General features: G+C 35.0%; 1 protein-coding gene across 1 annotated transcript in view; it reads right to left on the reverse strand.

The window, feature by feature from the left end:
* The window catches only part of LOC149786871 (zinc finger protein aebp2-like), a 192703-nt gene that overhangs the window by 109875 nt on the left and 64779 nt on the right, over nucleotides 1–18049 (reverse strand). Inside the window, exon 2 of the mRNA XM_089977380.1 lies at nucleotides 10699–10800. Coding sequence (XP_089833506.1) covers nucleotides 10699–10800 — 102 coding nt within the window. The remainder of the gene's footprint in view (nucleotides 1–10698; nucleotides 10801–18049) is intronic.

Below are 18049 nucleotides of genomic sequence, written 5' to 3' on the forward strand. Positions count from 1 at the left end.
CCGTCAAATGTATTTTCTTTTAAACTGATGCAAAATTGTTAACAAAATTAAATTGTGTTTTAAATTTAGTCTTTTTGAAGCCAACTGTTTTACTCAATAGATAAGCAATAAGAATATTTGATTTTTTCATGCAATCTTTATGTCTGATCGGTAAAACTATCACTCCTGGTATTGGTATCACATTAAAGACAATTGTGATCATCATTAATTTCAATTCACTCATTTCCTATCATCTCTAAATTCATAGGACCTGCATTTATATCAGCCCATCAGCTGTTATCACCTCCAATGGCTTCAATACAAAGGATAAAAGGTGAAACACTCTTTAACACTTTATGGTTAGCTCACTATAAGTTTCATCAAACCAGTCAGTAATCCTGACCTATGAGAAGTTTTCTACCTCACCTGCTTGATAAAATCATTTGTTTTGAGTACCATGTGGACTTGCCTGGTAATCAGGTCACACAGAGCACCAGCTAGCAAATGATAATACTGGTGGCTACTTTTGTGCGATATTCATGCTTTCTTGCTGACACTGGCAGGTGCCCTTTTGATTATTATTGTGAAAAAAATAGGATGTGATGACACAGTCGAAAGCAACACCAAAACATGAGAAAATGTTGAAAAGAACATCATACAATGTGGACATGACAGCTGACTATTATCTGGGGATGGGAGTGACTGTTGTGAAAAGTTAGACTGCATACAAGGCATATATCTGTACACAGTCCATGCATTTCCTTGAAACATGCAGAGAGGACTAGATAATGAGATAACTCATATTTATTGGCACCATACATTCATGAAAAGGGACCCATGTGGGCTAATACTGCTCATCTGGGTAGATAACTTATTAGCTAGTGATTTGTAAATTCAAACATTAATTGACAGTATAGAGAGGAAAGAAAAGCCTGGAGTTGCTACATTGTCTATTATTTTTAGTGTGATTTATCCTCTTTTGTAGACCATGCAGTCTAGATTGCTTCTTCATTTCAAAAAAGTCAAGTCATTATTAAACCAGCATTGTTCCCTGGATTTCTCTCAGCCCCACTTGGCCCCAATTCAGAACTCAGAAACTGTTCATAATCCCCTCCACAACTCCTTTTAAATATTTACTTGGCATTATATGGATATTTAATCTATGCAGTTGGCATGGATTCCTTGAATCTGAACATTATACATCCAGATCTTTCCCCTAGATTTTGTTCAGCTGCTGGGGTCACTTGGCCCTAATTCACGACTTGGAAACTGTTAATGAGGTGCTTTAGAAGAAGTTGTAAAAAGTGTTTTTGTAGTTTTAGTATGTGTAACAGCAGCTTTATTTTTACTGCAGATTTGCATCAATTCAAGCCATAAAACTTGCTCTAAAATATTGCCAAATTCTGTTGAGTAGCTTTTTATTTGATTTTTCTGTTTTTCATAATGGTGGCCATATTGGATAGCAAATAAGCATCCTTTGCATAAATCTGAAGACCCTTATGACATATACCAGAATATTTACTGTTGAAAATCTGGACAATATCTGTGGAGTATCTGCGAGAAAGATACAGCACTCCGCATTATAACATGATTCCGGAAAGAATACAGAATACAAAGGACCCTACAATGTAAATCTTCCAATGTCTGGCAATAAGGAAAACAATGTAAAACAAAGTCTTTTACTTCCTTTCAAAACACCTTTATTTAATTTTTTTTTAAAAGATAGTGCCTGCTATATCATGGTTCTGTGTATTACGTTATCAGAATTTCCACTAGGGTTGTGCTACTATAGTACTAACTGCAAGGACCGAAAACACTGGAACAAGACCAAATTTGACTGGTACCAAAGCTAATCAACCAGTCTCATAAATTCATTGGTTTATCACTTGCAAAGAGTGGACAAAATTATATCGTAAACACTAATTTAGAGAAAGAATATGAAAGCGTTTCTGACCTATACAGGAGCTGTATTTGTAATGGACAGTGTCACAAGTCAACATCATGACATCAAAGTTCATTCCACACAGAATCACGAATTTTATCCTATCTGTAACATGGTAAATTATTAGGACAGCATCATTAAATGTAGCTAAAAGCACCTAATTTGTTTCACATAAAGAATTTAAAACAAATCTGGTAATTTTAGCTACATTTAATAACACTAACCTGAAAATTTAAAGAGTTACAGATAGGATAAAATTCATGATGCTTTGTGGAATAAACTATAGTGTAGTCCCAGTCCAATAGCGACACTGTCAGTCACCAACTTAATCCATACATAATTAATACCTTTGGTTCACAGTTCACTTATAAAAGTAAACAGTTTAAAGTGTTTCCATGGTGCACCACATAAAATATTTAGTTTGAATGGCTTGGTGTGAGTAACGCTTTCAACTTCAGCATGGTTAGATCACATGACTTAAAATCATTTATAAACAGAAATTGGCAAAATACAAAAAAAAAGCCAGCCCCCAAGGAAACAAACATGTGGTTATACATTTGTTTTAACAAGAATAAATAAAAGCACCAATGGTATACAAAAGAATTAAACTCCATAAAAAAGAAATGTCTCAATATTCAAGTATTTATTTCACAATTCAGAGAATATTCAAGATGATTTTCAAGTCCCAGTGCAACTGATTTAGTGTTAACTCTGATGCATGGAATTGAAATATGTAATTGCCTGTTGAAATGGAAACCAGTTGTTTCTTAATTTCTGGGCAGTAGTTCTTGATTTCTCTGTGACTTAATTTGAAAACTGTGTCATACAAGGCGATAAAACCTCTGACAAGTAATCCTTTGAAATCAGAATGTTGTGCTCATCTTTATCAACAGTACCTGTACTGGGAACTGGTATAGATTTATCAACAGTACTTGTACTGGGAACTGGCATAGATTTATCAACAGTACTTGTAATGGGAACTGGCATAGATTTATCAACAACAGTACCTGTACAGGTACTGGGAACTGGCATAGATTTATCAACAGTACCTGTACTGGGAACTGGCATAGATTTATCGTACCTGTACTGGGAACTGGCATAGATTTATCTACAGTACTTGTACTGGGAACTGGCATAGGTTTATCAACAGTACTTGTACTGGGAACTGGCATAGATTTATCAACAGTGCTTGTACTGGGAACTGGCATATATTTATCAACAGTACTTGTACTGGGAACTAGCATAGATTTATCAACAGTACTTGTACCGGGAACTGGCATAGATTTATCAACAGTACTTGTACTGGGAACTGGCATAGATTTCTTGTACTGGGAACTGGCACAGATTTATCAACAGTACTTGTACTGGGAACTGGCATATATTTATCAACAGTACTTGTACTGGGAACTGGCATTGGGAACTGGCATAGATTTATCAACAGTACTTGTACTGGGAACTGGCATAGATTTATCAACAGTACTTTCAAAAAAAATATGAACTTATCAACAACTGTGCAGTGATTAAAGATTCTTCAATACAAATGGAATGAAGCAGAAACTGACTGCTTAGATTAATGTCAATGAAACAGAAAGAGCAGCGCTTTAAGTTGTATTGTTTCATCTTGAATCAAATATTAAACCCTTACAATCCATCATAGAGACAAGCTAACTCTCCTTCTGGTGCTGTGTTGCTGACAATCAGTGATCAAAGTCAGCAGGGATACGGTACTAAAATTGTATGAAAAGAATAAGTCGGCTTTTTACAGACTTTGATGTTGAGACAGCTACCTTTCAAGATGTAAAACATGTTTTACAGTTTGTTGGTACATGAATACCAAGAGCCTCTGGTACAGAGGCAAACTAAATTGGTAAAAATGGCATATACCAGTGTAACAGAACCTGTGCACAAACTTGGGTTCAATTAAAAATGAAGGTCCAGAGTTCCATCAAGCAAAGCAAAGATAAATGCATTTTTTAATTCCAAACAATTTTAAAAAATTGAGAAAATATACATGTTTCTCTTAACTGCCAGGTGCAAGGCTAATAATATAGGAATTAAAATAGAATAAACAATAAAGCTATGTTTCAGATATATAAAAAAAACTATATAAATGATTTTACTTGGTCTACTGTGGGACTCAGTCTTGGGTCCCATTACAACATAACTGGTGTAATTGAGTAATTAATTAATTACAATTACACTGTATTTGTAATTGTAACTGTAATTGAACATTACCAGTGTGGTGTACTTGTAATAAAGCATTCATAACTTTGAATAACTGAAATTATAATTGTAACTGACATATAAAAGCACATCATAATCATTAATGTAGATGAAATTGAACCCAAGTATGCCTCTGCGTTATTCTCAATATATCATGCTTCCATATCACAGCTCTTAGTATAGTGCGGTTTGGTACACAACGAAAGCTGTATCTAAAGTTTTCACTCGATTTAGTAATGGCAGTCCTAGTTGAATAGTTGATGGCAGATTGGCGTACTTTGTAAGAACCTGAAAGCCCTTTATGCCTGGATGCTTTCTTTCAAATTTGTCCAAATTTTGTCAAGCTGTGTTTGAGAAGACATTTTTAAGGAATTTGTTTTAAAAGTAGCTACCATCTAAGCCAGGATGCTTTCTTTAAAATTCTGTCAAATTCTGCCGAGCAGTTTTTGAGAAGACATTGTTCAAAGATTTTTCTACCTTTAGTAATGGCAGTGATATTTGATGGAACATTGGCATCATTTCAACATATATTAAAGTCCTTTATCGCAGGATGCTTACTGTCAAATTTTGGTCTGATTCTGCTGTGGAGTTTTTCAAAAAATTCATTGAAAAGTTTTGCTACTTTTAGTAATGGAGGCCATATCTGATGATGAAATGACATCATTTGAACAAGTTCTGTTCAGCAGCTTTTGAGATTTTTCTGTTATTAATAACTTCAGCTATATTTTACTGCATAATGACATCAGTGAAAATAAATGTGAGGGAGCTTCATGCCAGGATAGTTTTGATTTAAATATGGTCCTATCCTTTTCAGCAGTTGTTGAGAAGACATTGTAAGTGTCAATCATCAATAGATGCTTTACAAACGACACACAATACATGACGGATAAAGGACCATATCCATTCCATAAAGTTTGTGGAATGATATGATTAACTGAATTTCAATCTTGTGTCCATTACACAAGAAATTTACTAAACTCTCTGAATAACAAAACATTCAATATTCAATTCATTTCCTCAAATTATTCAACTTCTTTAACAAATTGCAAACCTTAAGAAAAATATTTAAAATCCTTTGAAAATGTACATGGGATTCTTGCATCTGGCCTCCATAGCTTTTATTTACAGGGAATGATGTCAGTGTCCCATCGTACATACAATAAAACCTTTATAGAATTACCACTCTGCAGACAAGTTACCAGAACAAGCAGTAAATGTGGTTTTATTATACAAGTAAGTATGTTTAAGTTCAATGAGCTAAATATTCTTGGTTGTTATTATAGGTGGTCACTATAGCAAGTCAGACTACAAATGTATTCAGCAGCTTTCAAATCATAACATTACCAGAATAAAATGATCACATGGTTTGACCTTACATTTAGAATAATAAAAGAAAATATAGGTACAGCCTTTGCATACCGTAACACATTAACCCCTGGAGGTTTTTGTAGTTTTCACCTGAAATTTGAGTAGGAAACACATTTTGAAAGCTATTTCTGAATACATCCTAATACATCAACTTCCGGTGATTTTCCAATAACCTTATGCCTAGTTGAGTTAGAAACATCATTTTTCATTGGCTATTTGGCTCGCACATGAGCAGAAGGGTAAAAGTTGGAGGTTTTTTTTCTTTTTCTGTGGGGTTTTTGCTTAACAGACCCATTATTTTCGTATTGAGACCACTCTTTATTCCAAATGCCCATCTTATCCTACCTTTTGCAAAGGTTCATCTCTCTGTTTGCAGTTCATACCAGACTGCCTTAGATCTGAGACCAAAAAGTCTAAACTCTGAACATAAAATCAGATTCCGACCACAAGCAGATTTTGGGTGGAAAAAAACTGGGTCAAAAAAATTAGGTTTATCCCTCTCTATTTGTAGTGCAACTAGAACTTCCAGATTATTTGGTATCATTGTAGAGCTACATCTGTCTACCTTTCTATAATACCACCCACTTTAGTGTATCATACATGACCTTGACGCTAAAACAGAGTTCGGCTATAGGCTACTACCTACTGCCATGTAAACTCGTCACCAGGGGCTAATGTGTTAATCATGTATGCATCATGCATATATATATATATATATATATATATATATATATATATATATATATATATATATATATATATATATATATATAAAGTTACTTATTCCTCATGTGGACAATACTTCAATAAATATTCTGTAAAAAGGTAAAACCAACAGGCCATTCAGGTCCTGATAATTCTGACATTCAAAACCATTAAAGTTGTTTTTACACGTGTCACAGAATAAGGCCTAAGAATATTTTATCATTTTAGTTGTACATGTGTACAATGTTACCTAAGGTTGATAATTGTTTTTGTAGTTAAGTGACTGAATTACCATGTATCTCATCGTAGATTGCTTGCCATTAGAGACACAAAAGGCACAGTATGCATGGGTATTTTACCCTTGCAAATAGGGGCCCCGAGTGGCCGAGTGGTCTAAAGCGCTCTCCGTTACGGATCACTGCCATCTCACCTCTGTCTGCGTAGGTCTGAGTCTCGGATTCGGCCAATGTGGGTATGTGAGAAAGCTTGCCAGTAGCTTCTCAAGGGTCGGTGGTTCTTTCCGGGGATTTCCTGGGTTCTTCCTCCACTATTAATACTGGCCGCCATGTATAGCCTATCTTGTGCTGAAAAATGGCGTCAAACCCTACAACAACAACAACCCTTGCTAATAGTCCTTCTCCTGGAGATTTAAGGCATATTTTTGATCTAATCAACACCTTGGTCTTTTGGGATCTTATCAAATAGTGTATGCTCTCCATTTCATTCTACAGCCATAGGGGTAAGTGTTACATTTTATTTTATTTGCAAATATGTGAAGCATATTTAGTTTAATGATGTAATATGAAATGTTGCCTTTATCACTATGCGGATTTGAAATGTTATGAACTTTTGAACTGTTACAGGTCGCTATTAAGAGTTTAATTTAGTAACATGTGTCTATAGATTTTAATTCGGTACCTGTTATTATGACCAGTTTGGCTTTATATTAGCTCTGTGTTGCAGGTGTATCAGGCTGTTTGTATGTCTGTCTGTATGGGGATGGAAGCATGTGTGACCATCAAGGCCATACAAGGACAGAAGTGTTGATCTGTAAACTTGTGCGCATGGTGGATCCATGAAGGAGTTGTGTGGCCAATACAAGTATGGGCTAACCCAAGAATTCAGGAGAACTGTGTGGTTTGACAATGGACATGTGAACTGGGTCAACAATTCTCGTTTACAAGGTTTACAAGTATTTAAATAAATCATACGTTGTTATGTGCAAATGACTATATGAGCCATGAGTTATATGTTTGATACAAATGTTATGTTTATTACAATTGATCATGTTTGTTTCAACTGATTATGTTGTGTTGCAATTGAGTACATTTGAGTACGATTGAGTTACTTCTATCTGCATGAGATTATATGAATCATCTTCATTACATAAGGTTATATGAATCTCATCTTTAATACATGAGATCATATGAATATGAATTACATCATGGTTTTACTGCATCATGTGTCTACAATTTTCAACATATGAATCACATTTCTTTCCCCATGAAAGAATCACACTGTATCTGTTGTAGATACTAATTATTAATACATATTTTTATTACCATATTTACCATATATATTGGGACATGATACAATAATTATTTTCATGTCCTAGAACTTATTGTGAAAGTTTTTTCATATGTCCTAAGACTTAAGAAACAAAATAAATTTGTATTGCATTTGTGCCGCCCCGCATGTTGCAAAATGATAGATACACAAAACACTTATTTGATAATAAAAAGAAAGAAACTAACCTTGTATTGTTATCATTTTATCCATTCATTTAACATGAGCATTAAAGAATAAAATATATCCACAAAATCCATATATGTAGCGTAGGCTTTCATACTGTAGCATGTATCAATTATGTCCGATACCACATACCACGATGTTCATTGACATGAACATTGAGAAACAGATTGTGTTTGGTTGTGCTCAAAGGTTTGATTATGTTATCCGACTGAAAACTGGATCTAATAAAATTGCAAACAAGAGGCAAATAATCAACAGATATCTTGAAGACATCTGTCATTCACACATGACACGGTGTTAGGTGCAAAATGTTAAAGACTGAATTATATCCAGGTCTACTGTATGACAGTATCTAGCAAATAAAAATTATTATTTGAAAACACATTCACTTGAGTGTAAGTGACAATCTTTTTGCCAGCATGGGTTACAAAAGTATCATTACTATTTATCCTCAGACATCAATGTTCCTTTGTATTAACTATTATTACAGATGACAAGCACAGAGAAGCCCAGGTGGTGCATAAACACAACTGGCAGCGAGCAGTAAACTCCTTCTTTGAACTTACCCACAGGACATCAAAGACTAAGGTTATTTTTATTACAAAGCAAGCCAACCTCAAGAGCCAACTTTGGTTAGTTTTTTTTCTAAAGGATATCAATATAAAGGTTATTTTATTGCAAAGCAAGCCGTCATTGGAAGCGACTATGGATCCTTTTAACTGTACCAATTCTTTTTTTGAATATACAAAGACTAACATGAGATGGAAGCAAACTTTGTTTCCTTTTCACTGGTATTCATGGGAATTTTGAAAATAATTTGAAACAATAGAACAAATTTTAAAGTGACAATATATTGCTTCATGGATGGATGTCAATGACCCTGGGCGTTGCCCAGCATTTTTGGAGAAAATAAAATCATCTGATAATTCGTGAAGGCCAGAAGAGAAGGTAGATGATTTTGCAAACAAGGAAATAATTAACCAACATATTGAAGACAACTGCCATTATTGCAAAGCAAGCTAATCTTGGAAGCTGACTATGGATTCTTTTAAATGTGCCATTTTTTTTGTTGAATATACCAAGACAGCCAATATATGGAAGCTAACTTTGGTTCCTTTTAACTGGTATTTATAGGAATTTTGAAAATAAATTGAAACAACTAAACAATTTTTAAAGCGACATAATATAGTGCTTCATGGATGGACATCGATGACCCAGCATTACCCAGAATATTTGGAGAAAATAAAATCATGTGATGAATTCGTGAAGGCCAGAAGAGAAACAGATAATTTTGCCTACAACATAATCATGAACATTGATGAAATTTTAGTGTACTTTGATCTCATTCATGGATGGACTGATGATAAGATTGGGGTCAAAGTGGGAGAATTAGCAAGACTGGTGCAGATTTGAACAAATCTGACTAAAGTTCTTGCAGTTTCCGCTTCAGTTGATGTGTTGCCTCAAACAATTTTTCACGGATTGAGAAAGCTAAAAAAGTATTCATGTACCGAAAGAATGGCTCGTACATGTGCAGGAGAAGGGTTGTGTTGATGAGATGCTGCTGTAGTAGATTAAAGGTTTTACCTCAAGTACACAGTTTTATATTTTTTAAATAAAATTTCGGTTGGAGTGCATCCCACAACTTATGAGTAAAAAAAAGACAATGCATCCTAGAACATACAGTGCACAAAAAATTACTTTAAAACTTAATTTATGGTGTCCCAACATATACAGTAAATATGGTAATTCATTTCATAAACTTCCTTCTTTCATCACACTGTGTTTGTGTTGTCATTTAATCCAGGCATCCATACAGGTCAAATCCTGTTACAACATTGGATCATGAATGTAAACTGCTGCTTAAATCTAAAAATTTAATTTCACAACCATCCTGAAAAAAGGATAGAGATCTTTTCACACAGGCTTCAATAACTGTATATCATAATCTTCCCTGTTTAACTCAGATACCCTTGCAAATAACAGTCTTTCATAATGCAAATTGTGGCACCTGAGAAGAATAATTATAAGTTTATATAAACCTATTAGGTTGACCTCCCTTAAATCATCCTGTGCAACTGTCATGTTTGTTTTATTTTGAAATAATACTTATTTTTCTTCAACAATAAATTATAAATCCTTTAAAAGAAAAGAAAACTAAACTGTTCAAGACAAATTACTGAAATAGTTACCTATCAGAAACCAGGAGGTTGAAGCCTGTTCACCCCTGCAAAGGAAAGCCAACTGAAAACATGGCATAAATTGTAACACTATTTGGTCCTTCACCATTGAGAGTGTGGGTGGGGTAAACTGAATGCACGTTGTCCATGTTAATAAGGAAAAGAACCATATGAAATTATTAAAGCTCATGTAAAAGGAACAGTGTTTGTTTGTGAATCCATTTCGATCAATATATTTTGAGGTGAAGCACCCGTTACCGCTCATGGGGAGACGAGTTTGCAGAATGGTCTAAGGCACCAGCTTTTCTAGATAACTGCCTGGGTTCAAGACTCTGACTCAGCCAAATGTGGGTATGTTAGAAAGTGTGCCAGTAGTTTCCTGTGAGCCAGCAGTTCATCTTGAGACTTTCCTGGGTTCTTCCTCCACCAGTTACACTAGCTGCTATGTACGGCTGTGCTGAAAAATGGTGTTATATCGATAACAACACCAACAAGCAGATACTATTCATGATGCCATTTCAAATAATTGATTGATAAATCTATCTATACCTTTTACATGACTGTGTAGCAATGCAGGACGAGGAAGCTTTCTGTGTGATGGAAGCAACCTCCAGCGACTCCACCTCTGTCTGACCTGCATCTGTGTTTAATCTGATAAAAGAAAATAAATTAGTTCTCAAGAAAAAATTTATAGAGAAAACCTTGCTCTAGAAGTTTCAATGTCATTTACATAGATATTAAATATATCAGTAAATTCAAGGTAAAGGGTTCATAAAGGTTGTATTTGATGGGCAGATGTCCTTTAGATGAAACCCTATTTTGGCACACACATACATGTACACAGGAAACAACTTCAAAAGTGTGAAAAAAGGTTAGATAACATACAAAGTATGAAATTCAAAATTGACAGAAAATCATAAGAGCTTCAACAATTATCCTGTTTTGGAGTATGGGGATACTGTTTGGGAATGCTGCACACAGTATAAAAGAGATAATATAGAAAAAACAAACTCAAACAGGCAGAATCATTTGTAAGGCAACAAAATCTGTCACCTGTTAGAATTTGTGAAGGAAACAAAATGGGAAAGAATCTTGACAAAATGGTGCCAAATGATAACATTTTTTAAAAGCACAATGACAGGATTCCTTGATACCTGACAACCTTGGTTCCCCCAAGTTCACAGAAGATAAGTAATAGACGGAACTAACCTCAAAAATACCTTTCACCAGTACAAAAATATATATATATTATACCATATGTCACAGAAATGGAATCCTCTCTCTTTGGAAATTTAGAACAGTCCTCCATTTTACTATTTTTAAATCACAACACTTTCATTGGAATAAAAAAGGTACCAGTCTATTATTATTAAGGTGAACAATTACACACAAAACTTCCATTAAACAATGATCTTTTTAAACACAATTTATCATTTAACAATAGGGTCATTCCATACCAAAAGACCCAAAATCCAAAAATTTTTGGGTAACCAGCTCAGATTTCCATGAAATTTTTTCCAGGTGTACACCTATGTAAATGATGGCTGCACGTAAACTTTCAGTGAAAAATCCTAATTACTTATGAAGTTATGGCTGACTGAAGTAGGGAGGGATTCGAAAGTTTTTCTTTCTTTGACAATTTAGTGGCTTACAATATAGGGTTTTCAAATGCTTATAATATTTATTATTCTACAGATAACAGGCTGAAATTTACAATGCTACATAGCTGTGACTTGGGGAATTTATATCCGAGCTAAGATTTTTAATGTCTCTGAAATTTAGAGAGATGTAAACCCATAAAGTTGGCATTTTGTTCATTAAGGAAGTTTTGTTCTTCAGATTTTAAGGTAGCACTAATACCTGGTCATCCATCACAAAAACCAAATAAGATTTTATTCTGACAACAGTACCTTCTGGGGACTGTAACAAATTAATCTCATCGGAATCCAATTCATTGTCAAGCTGCATCTGGGCTCAAACTTGAGACAATCACAAAAATGCAAGAATTGTGCCATCTTAACAGAGGTGGTTTGACAACATGGGCAATTACCTAGCATAATGAATTTTTTTAATATCATCAAGATCTATATTTTAGCTGCATTTGTACAAAATTTCAACAATGAGTCTCAGTTCTTTCAGTCTTAAATCATTTTGTTTGTACCCACTATTCTGAGTCTGCAGCCACATAAAAAGTTAATTAAAAAACACCAAACTTTAGCAGTAATTTTTTTAATATTTTAGAAAATCACTAACAGAACTAAATTATTGATACAGGCAAAGAAATACAGACATAAACAGTACAGTTATGTGTGTACTCAGAACTACACATTAATTACAAAAATGTTGGCAATTTCTTTCAAATCAGAGTCTCTTCCTTCCTGCAAAGTCTGTGTGGCCAGCTTTAGTACAGAAGCACTAATCAAACAGATGACATCCTAGAATAGTCCCCATCACTAATCTCAACACCATACAGGTGGCCAGGAGATATTTTCCATATGGGATCCATTCAAGCTCATAAACAAGAACATCAGAGCACTCGCAATACTTGCAATATACCATCCCTTGTCATAAACACATGCAACATAAATTCCAGGCTACAAATTCTATGGGTTTTTTTCCTACTGATTACTCCTAACACTCTGCATGGGCCAAGATCTGCAGATGCATTATTCAATAGAAACGCTGGATCTGTGCAGTTTGACTGAAGTATATAAAGTAGTTTCTTTGATGATTTCTGCATATGAATATGACTAAAATCGGGGTGGTCCGCAGACAATAATTTATTACCTACAAGGAGAATTCCTGTGTTACCCCTGCTCCACTATTGCATAATCTAGAAATGTTGCCAATTTTCTAAAGCAAAAGAAACAGTAGATAACTGTAACCTGCTTTACCAGTAATGAATAGTACCCTCTAATAAGGTTGCAACGTTTACAACTTGGTGTAGGTTAGTCCTGTAAACGTTCACAAAATCAGTAACTGTGTAAACAAACATACATGCAGATGTCAGTAATGTGGAAACTACCCAATCTAATTAAATGGTACATGTCCATACATCTGCTTAAGATGACCATTTAGTAAGATTTTCTATTAATTCTTTAAAAGTATGGATGATTTTCACATCTAATGTGAGATCACTTGAAAAAACCCATCAATGACGAGAAGTGGTTGTACAACACACTGTAAATCGGGCTGATTTACTGACCTTACTTAATTTTTTTTTATTTAAACTATTTACATTTTGAAAACCATATTAATTGACAGAACTTTTGATGAGTAATATTTTAGGTTAAAGAAATCCTGTTTCAAGTTTATAAGTCACTGCAGTTTCTTTAAGTCAATGTAAATCTTTTAACACATCCCATGTTCATGTCCACACAGTGTAAATTGCATTATCAATGTTTTCATAAAATACACACATGCGCACATGCATGTGTGTGTGTGTGTGCAAAATAATATCAGAACATCCTAAATTGTCAAGTGCTAACATAAAAATAGCCATCAGTTGCAATCCTAATGTGAAGAAGGGAAGAAAGGTCAAAAGGTCAAGCTCTGAATCCTTTCAGTGGAATAGTTTTGGTTACTACAGACATGTACCTTGCACACTTTTAAAATATTGTGTAAACTTCACAGCCTTACCCCTCAAGTTTCATAACTGCACTTGTGTGGGTGGGGGTGGGGGGTGGGTGTGGGTGTGCAGAGGGTTTAATGGCACTTAAGCACAACTCTGGAATATAAAAGAAAGATAAAGGCAATAATCTATTTAACAAAATTCTTACAATACAAAAGGTAAAATCCATAAAATAAAATGTGAAATTTTCAATTAAAGCACATTCTTTTAAAAATTTCAAGACCTCAGCTGGTACATCATCACAGGAGAGATCCCTGGGCAAACAGGTTGCCTCCCTTAGTGACCTCTTACAACATGAAGAAAGAAACTCAAGGCCTCTTTTTCTACTGTGGAAAAAGAAACTGAGTTAAATGCACAAACTAAATGCAATCAGAGAACCATGAACAGTAGATCATTGTGACATTAATTTGCCTGTGGGAAGTAGTACCATCCAATGAAAATATGCCCAACAAGCTTCTTGACTGCACATGTGCAGTCTCTGAGAAAATGACCTAAACACATGGGGACTTTAACCATTATTAGCTACATTACACATAATGCCAAGGACATGAGAGAGAAGTGTCTTTCACAAGGGCAAATTGAAGCAAGCAATCTGGGCTGAGCGAGACAAGTATTAAATATGCTATTACAGGAACATGAAAAAGTAGGTCACTGTGAACTCCTTTTGCCTTTGGCGAATGGTACCCACCATGATGAACATAACCATGAAGGTTTATACATACAAGAGTCAGAGAAAATGTGCTAAGTGCAAAAAGTTATGAAATAAACTAGAGCTTGAAAAATTGGTCACTGAATTCCTTTTGCCTGTGGTGAGCAGTATTCTCATCAACAGCATCATATAAACAGAGATAAAAGCAAAACCTTGACAGGGATACCAATGCCAACAAGAACAAGGACAAAGCTGATGCCCTCAGAAAGTGTTCCTATCTCTTGCCTAAGCTCCAAAGACAAGACAAAACAGGCTCTTTTATTCTGTGCCCTAGGAGTTATTTTCTGCTGATGACATATAATATATTGGTCTGAACACCACCATATTTACTATGTCAGGCAGTCTAAAGATATAATTAGGCAGTGTTACAGGTTGGTTGAACAGCTGGGAGTGGGGGGGGGGGGTCATTTTGTGTATCTCTGTCCTCCTATAATGATGAAGATATGGCAGGGGAACACTGGCAGTTTGGCTTGGGAGAATTTTCCTGGGGTTGCTCTAGATGCAACACTGTAGGGTAGGTACATGTAAAATTTTTGGTATAACCACAATCACCTCTGAACTGGTTCCAGAAAAGTCTGGACCTAAAGGATTGGTCTGGATTTGTGAGGGGGCAAATTTCTGTTGATCTATGAAGAACACATTAGTTTGAGACCAGAGAAAAATTAATTAGATTTATGGAGACAGGCGTTTGTTAAATTGCTATACTGCAAGAATTTCTAAATGTCCGGTCGGGGACGGTAGTGAGGCTAATTAGACTTTTATTTATATAGCAGCCAGACAGACTATTAGGGACACTGTTAAACATCGATTTCATAGTGGAACTGTCAACAAAATTTAAAATTTCCATAAACTGTTAGTTACAACGTAGAAAGTCACACTGACCCCAGATTAGGTGCCAAGTTATAAAAGGCAGTAAATATATTTAATCCTGATTGGTTACGCTAAATAAAGGGCGTGTTTCCCACACTAAATTTCCAAGTTTTAAATATCGCCACATCGAAAAAATCTAATAAGTCTAAGCTTTGCTGCAAGAGTAAACGTATGTGGACTCCAAGAGGAATTTGAAAAATATTCTCTCGTAAAACACTTGTCCAAGGGACCAAATTTAGAAAAGTTCAGTGGTCACAATATTTGGCGGAAGTAGAGAAAAAACATTGAAAGCACAGGTATGTGTGTCAAAATTTCCTGAAATTCATTTATGCCAATATAATGTTTTGCTTGAATTAGTTGATAATATGTGCATGAATTTAGTTTAAATTCGCAAATGAACTCTCTTGATATGAGAATAATTGTGTTGAGTTTATATATATAGGAATTCATACAATAATCTTCTTTATATAAGACTGTCGAATTGTTCGAAATTGTCGTCTTGTTTGTACAGGAATTGGGTATTCTAAGAATTTATGTATAACCTTTATATAAGTTGACGAATTGTTTGAATTTGTCATCTTGTTTGCATAGGAATTGGGTATTCTAAGAATTCATGTATAACCTTTATTTATATGAGTTACGAGAATACATTTGAATTCACCGATCTTAAATGATTTCACATATGATAAAGACTTGAAAGTGTGTATTCAATGAAATAGCATAATTACGATCTGTAATGAATTTCATTCATTCATTTGTGTAATTGAGATGAGAGTGGAACCGTTCTAGCCATTGGGACTAGTACATTAACTTTATGAAACAAAGGATTGTTTTGGTCTGCCATGCTTGGCCCAACTAATTAGCCATTCGTATCTGTTTGAATGCCAATAGTAAGATCTGATAACGAGAAGGGGAGGAATGATCTAATCCCAGTAGAACAACCGACGGAAAATTTAGGTCACTTTTTGTTTATTTTAAAAGGGCAAAATAGCTCTTCCGACATATAATCAGATGTACCTACACACTGACGCAATCAAGTAGCTGTGTATGGTTAGACAGAAGAAAGAAAAAGGAAGGAAAGAAGGGGTGAAAGGACTGAGAACAGCTACAGTGAAATTGGAGGGAGCTAAGCAGGTTATGCAATTGTACAAGGCAATGACTTCAATTGTTCACTCGATCGTATAATGACTAATTCTATCAGCAAAACAGATCGGCTATTTTTATAAATATATTTGCTTTGAAATTCGGGGAAAGATTTATCCCAAAGAAGTGTATTTTCCTAATGTATTGTATTATCTTCAGTGTTTATGTAATTGATTAAATTTTGATTCATTTCGTACGGGGGCTCGTGTCATTCTGTTTTATATATCTGCTCAGATCTCCATTTATTCCACCTATAAGTTTACTCGATCCAGGCAATAACACCAAGGGCGATCATCTCCTAGATAACGAGAACCAAATAAAGTGGACACCTTGAAAGAAGGTATAATCCACCAATCAACCCACACCCCTTGCAAGTGAGGGGCATACCTTTGCAGGATCAAAGCTGTAACCTATTTAATTTAGTGGGGACCTGAGAACAGAGATAAAGTTTACGTCAAAACATTTTGGATATGTACAATGGGGTGGAGAATGACTTTCTGGTCTGGACCTAATGACAGTAATGTGGTCTGAAATATTTCGAATATGTAAATCAACCAAAATGACTAACCTAGGAAAATCTCACTTAACATTCAAATCATAACTGTTCTACCAACAACATATGTTCATCAATCCAACATGAAATACATCGATATGTATGTAATTAGGTATGTATGCATGTATGTAATTAGGTATGTACGCATGTATGTACATATGTATGCATGCATGCATGTATGTGTGTGTGTGTGTGTGTGTGTGTGTGTGTATTTATGTAGATATATAGACAGTACATTAGTGTATCAATCTATATTAATCAATGTAGCCACTACTCTATCTATTTACCTATCTAATTACATACATGTATCTATCTACTCATTTTACATCTAAATCTAACTGTACTACCAACATAATTGGAGCTATCAATCCAAAATTACATACATCAACATCTAGCACTGATCCCGTGGCCTATGTGTCCTTGGTGTTAAAACTGGGGGTCAGACTGAGTAAAAAACAAACTTTGGTATCAAAACTGGGGGTCAAATTGAAAATGTGGGGGTCTCTGAAGCGCAATTGAGGGTAAAGGGAAACACTACAGTGTCCACCTCAGATGCAGGAGGTCATAGGTTTTAACACTGTATGAGTCATACAAAAGACTTACAAAACTGGTACAAGCAGCTGGCTGGTCTGGCACACAGCATTAAGAGGTTAGTGTTAGGACTGGTCGGCCTGGTGTCAGGATAATGTGACTGGGTGGGACATGAGGCCACAACTATGCTGCATGATGCCTCAATGCTAGACCTCACTATAAATTGCCAAACTGCAGACATTGTATAGTTATGACTCACATTGTTAAGGCTACCTTAAAAATCCAAACCACACACACACACACTCATCTATATTCATCTATATGTAGATGATACAGTACATCACTCTATATTAACCAACTAATCTATTTACCTATCTCATTCCATGTACATATCTATGTATGTATGTATCTATATACTCATTTTACATCAAAATGAAACCTGTACTATCAACAACACAATTAT

The sequence above is a fragment of the Sinohyriopsis cumingii genome, chromosome 12, assembly GCF_028554795.1.
Source record: "Sinohyriopsis cumingii isolate HCF-2022 chromosome 12, ASM2855479v2, whole genome shotgun sequence".
In the NCBI taxonomy this organism is placed as follows: Eukaryota; Metazoa; Mollusca; class Bivalvia; order Unionida; family Unionidae; genus Sinohyriopsis; species Sinohyriopsis cumingii.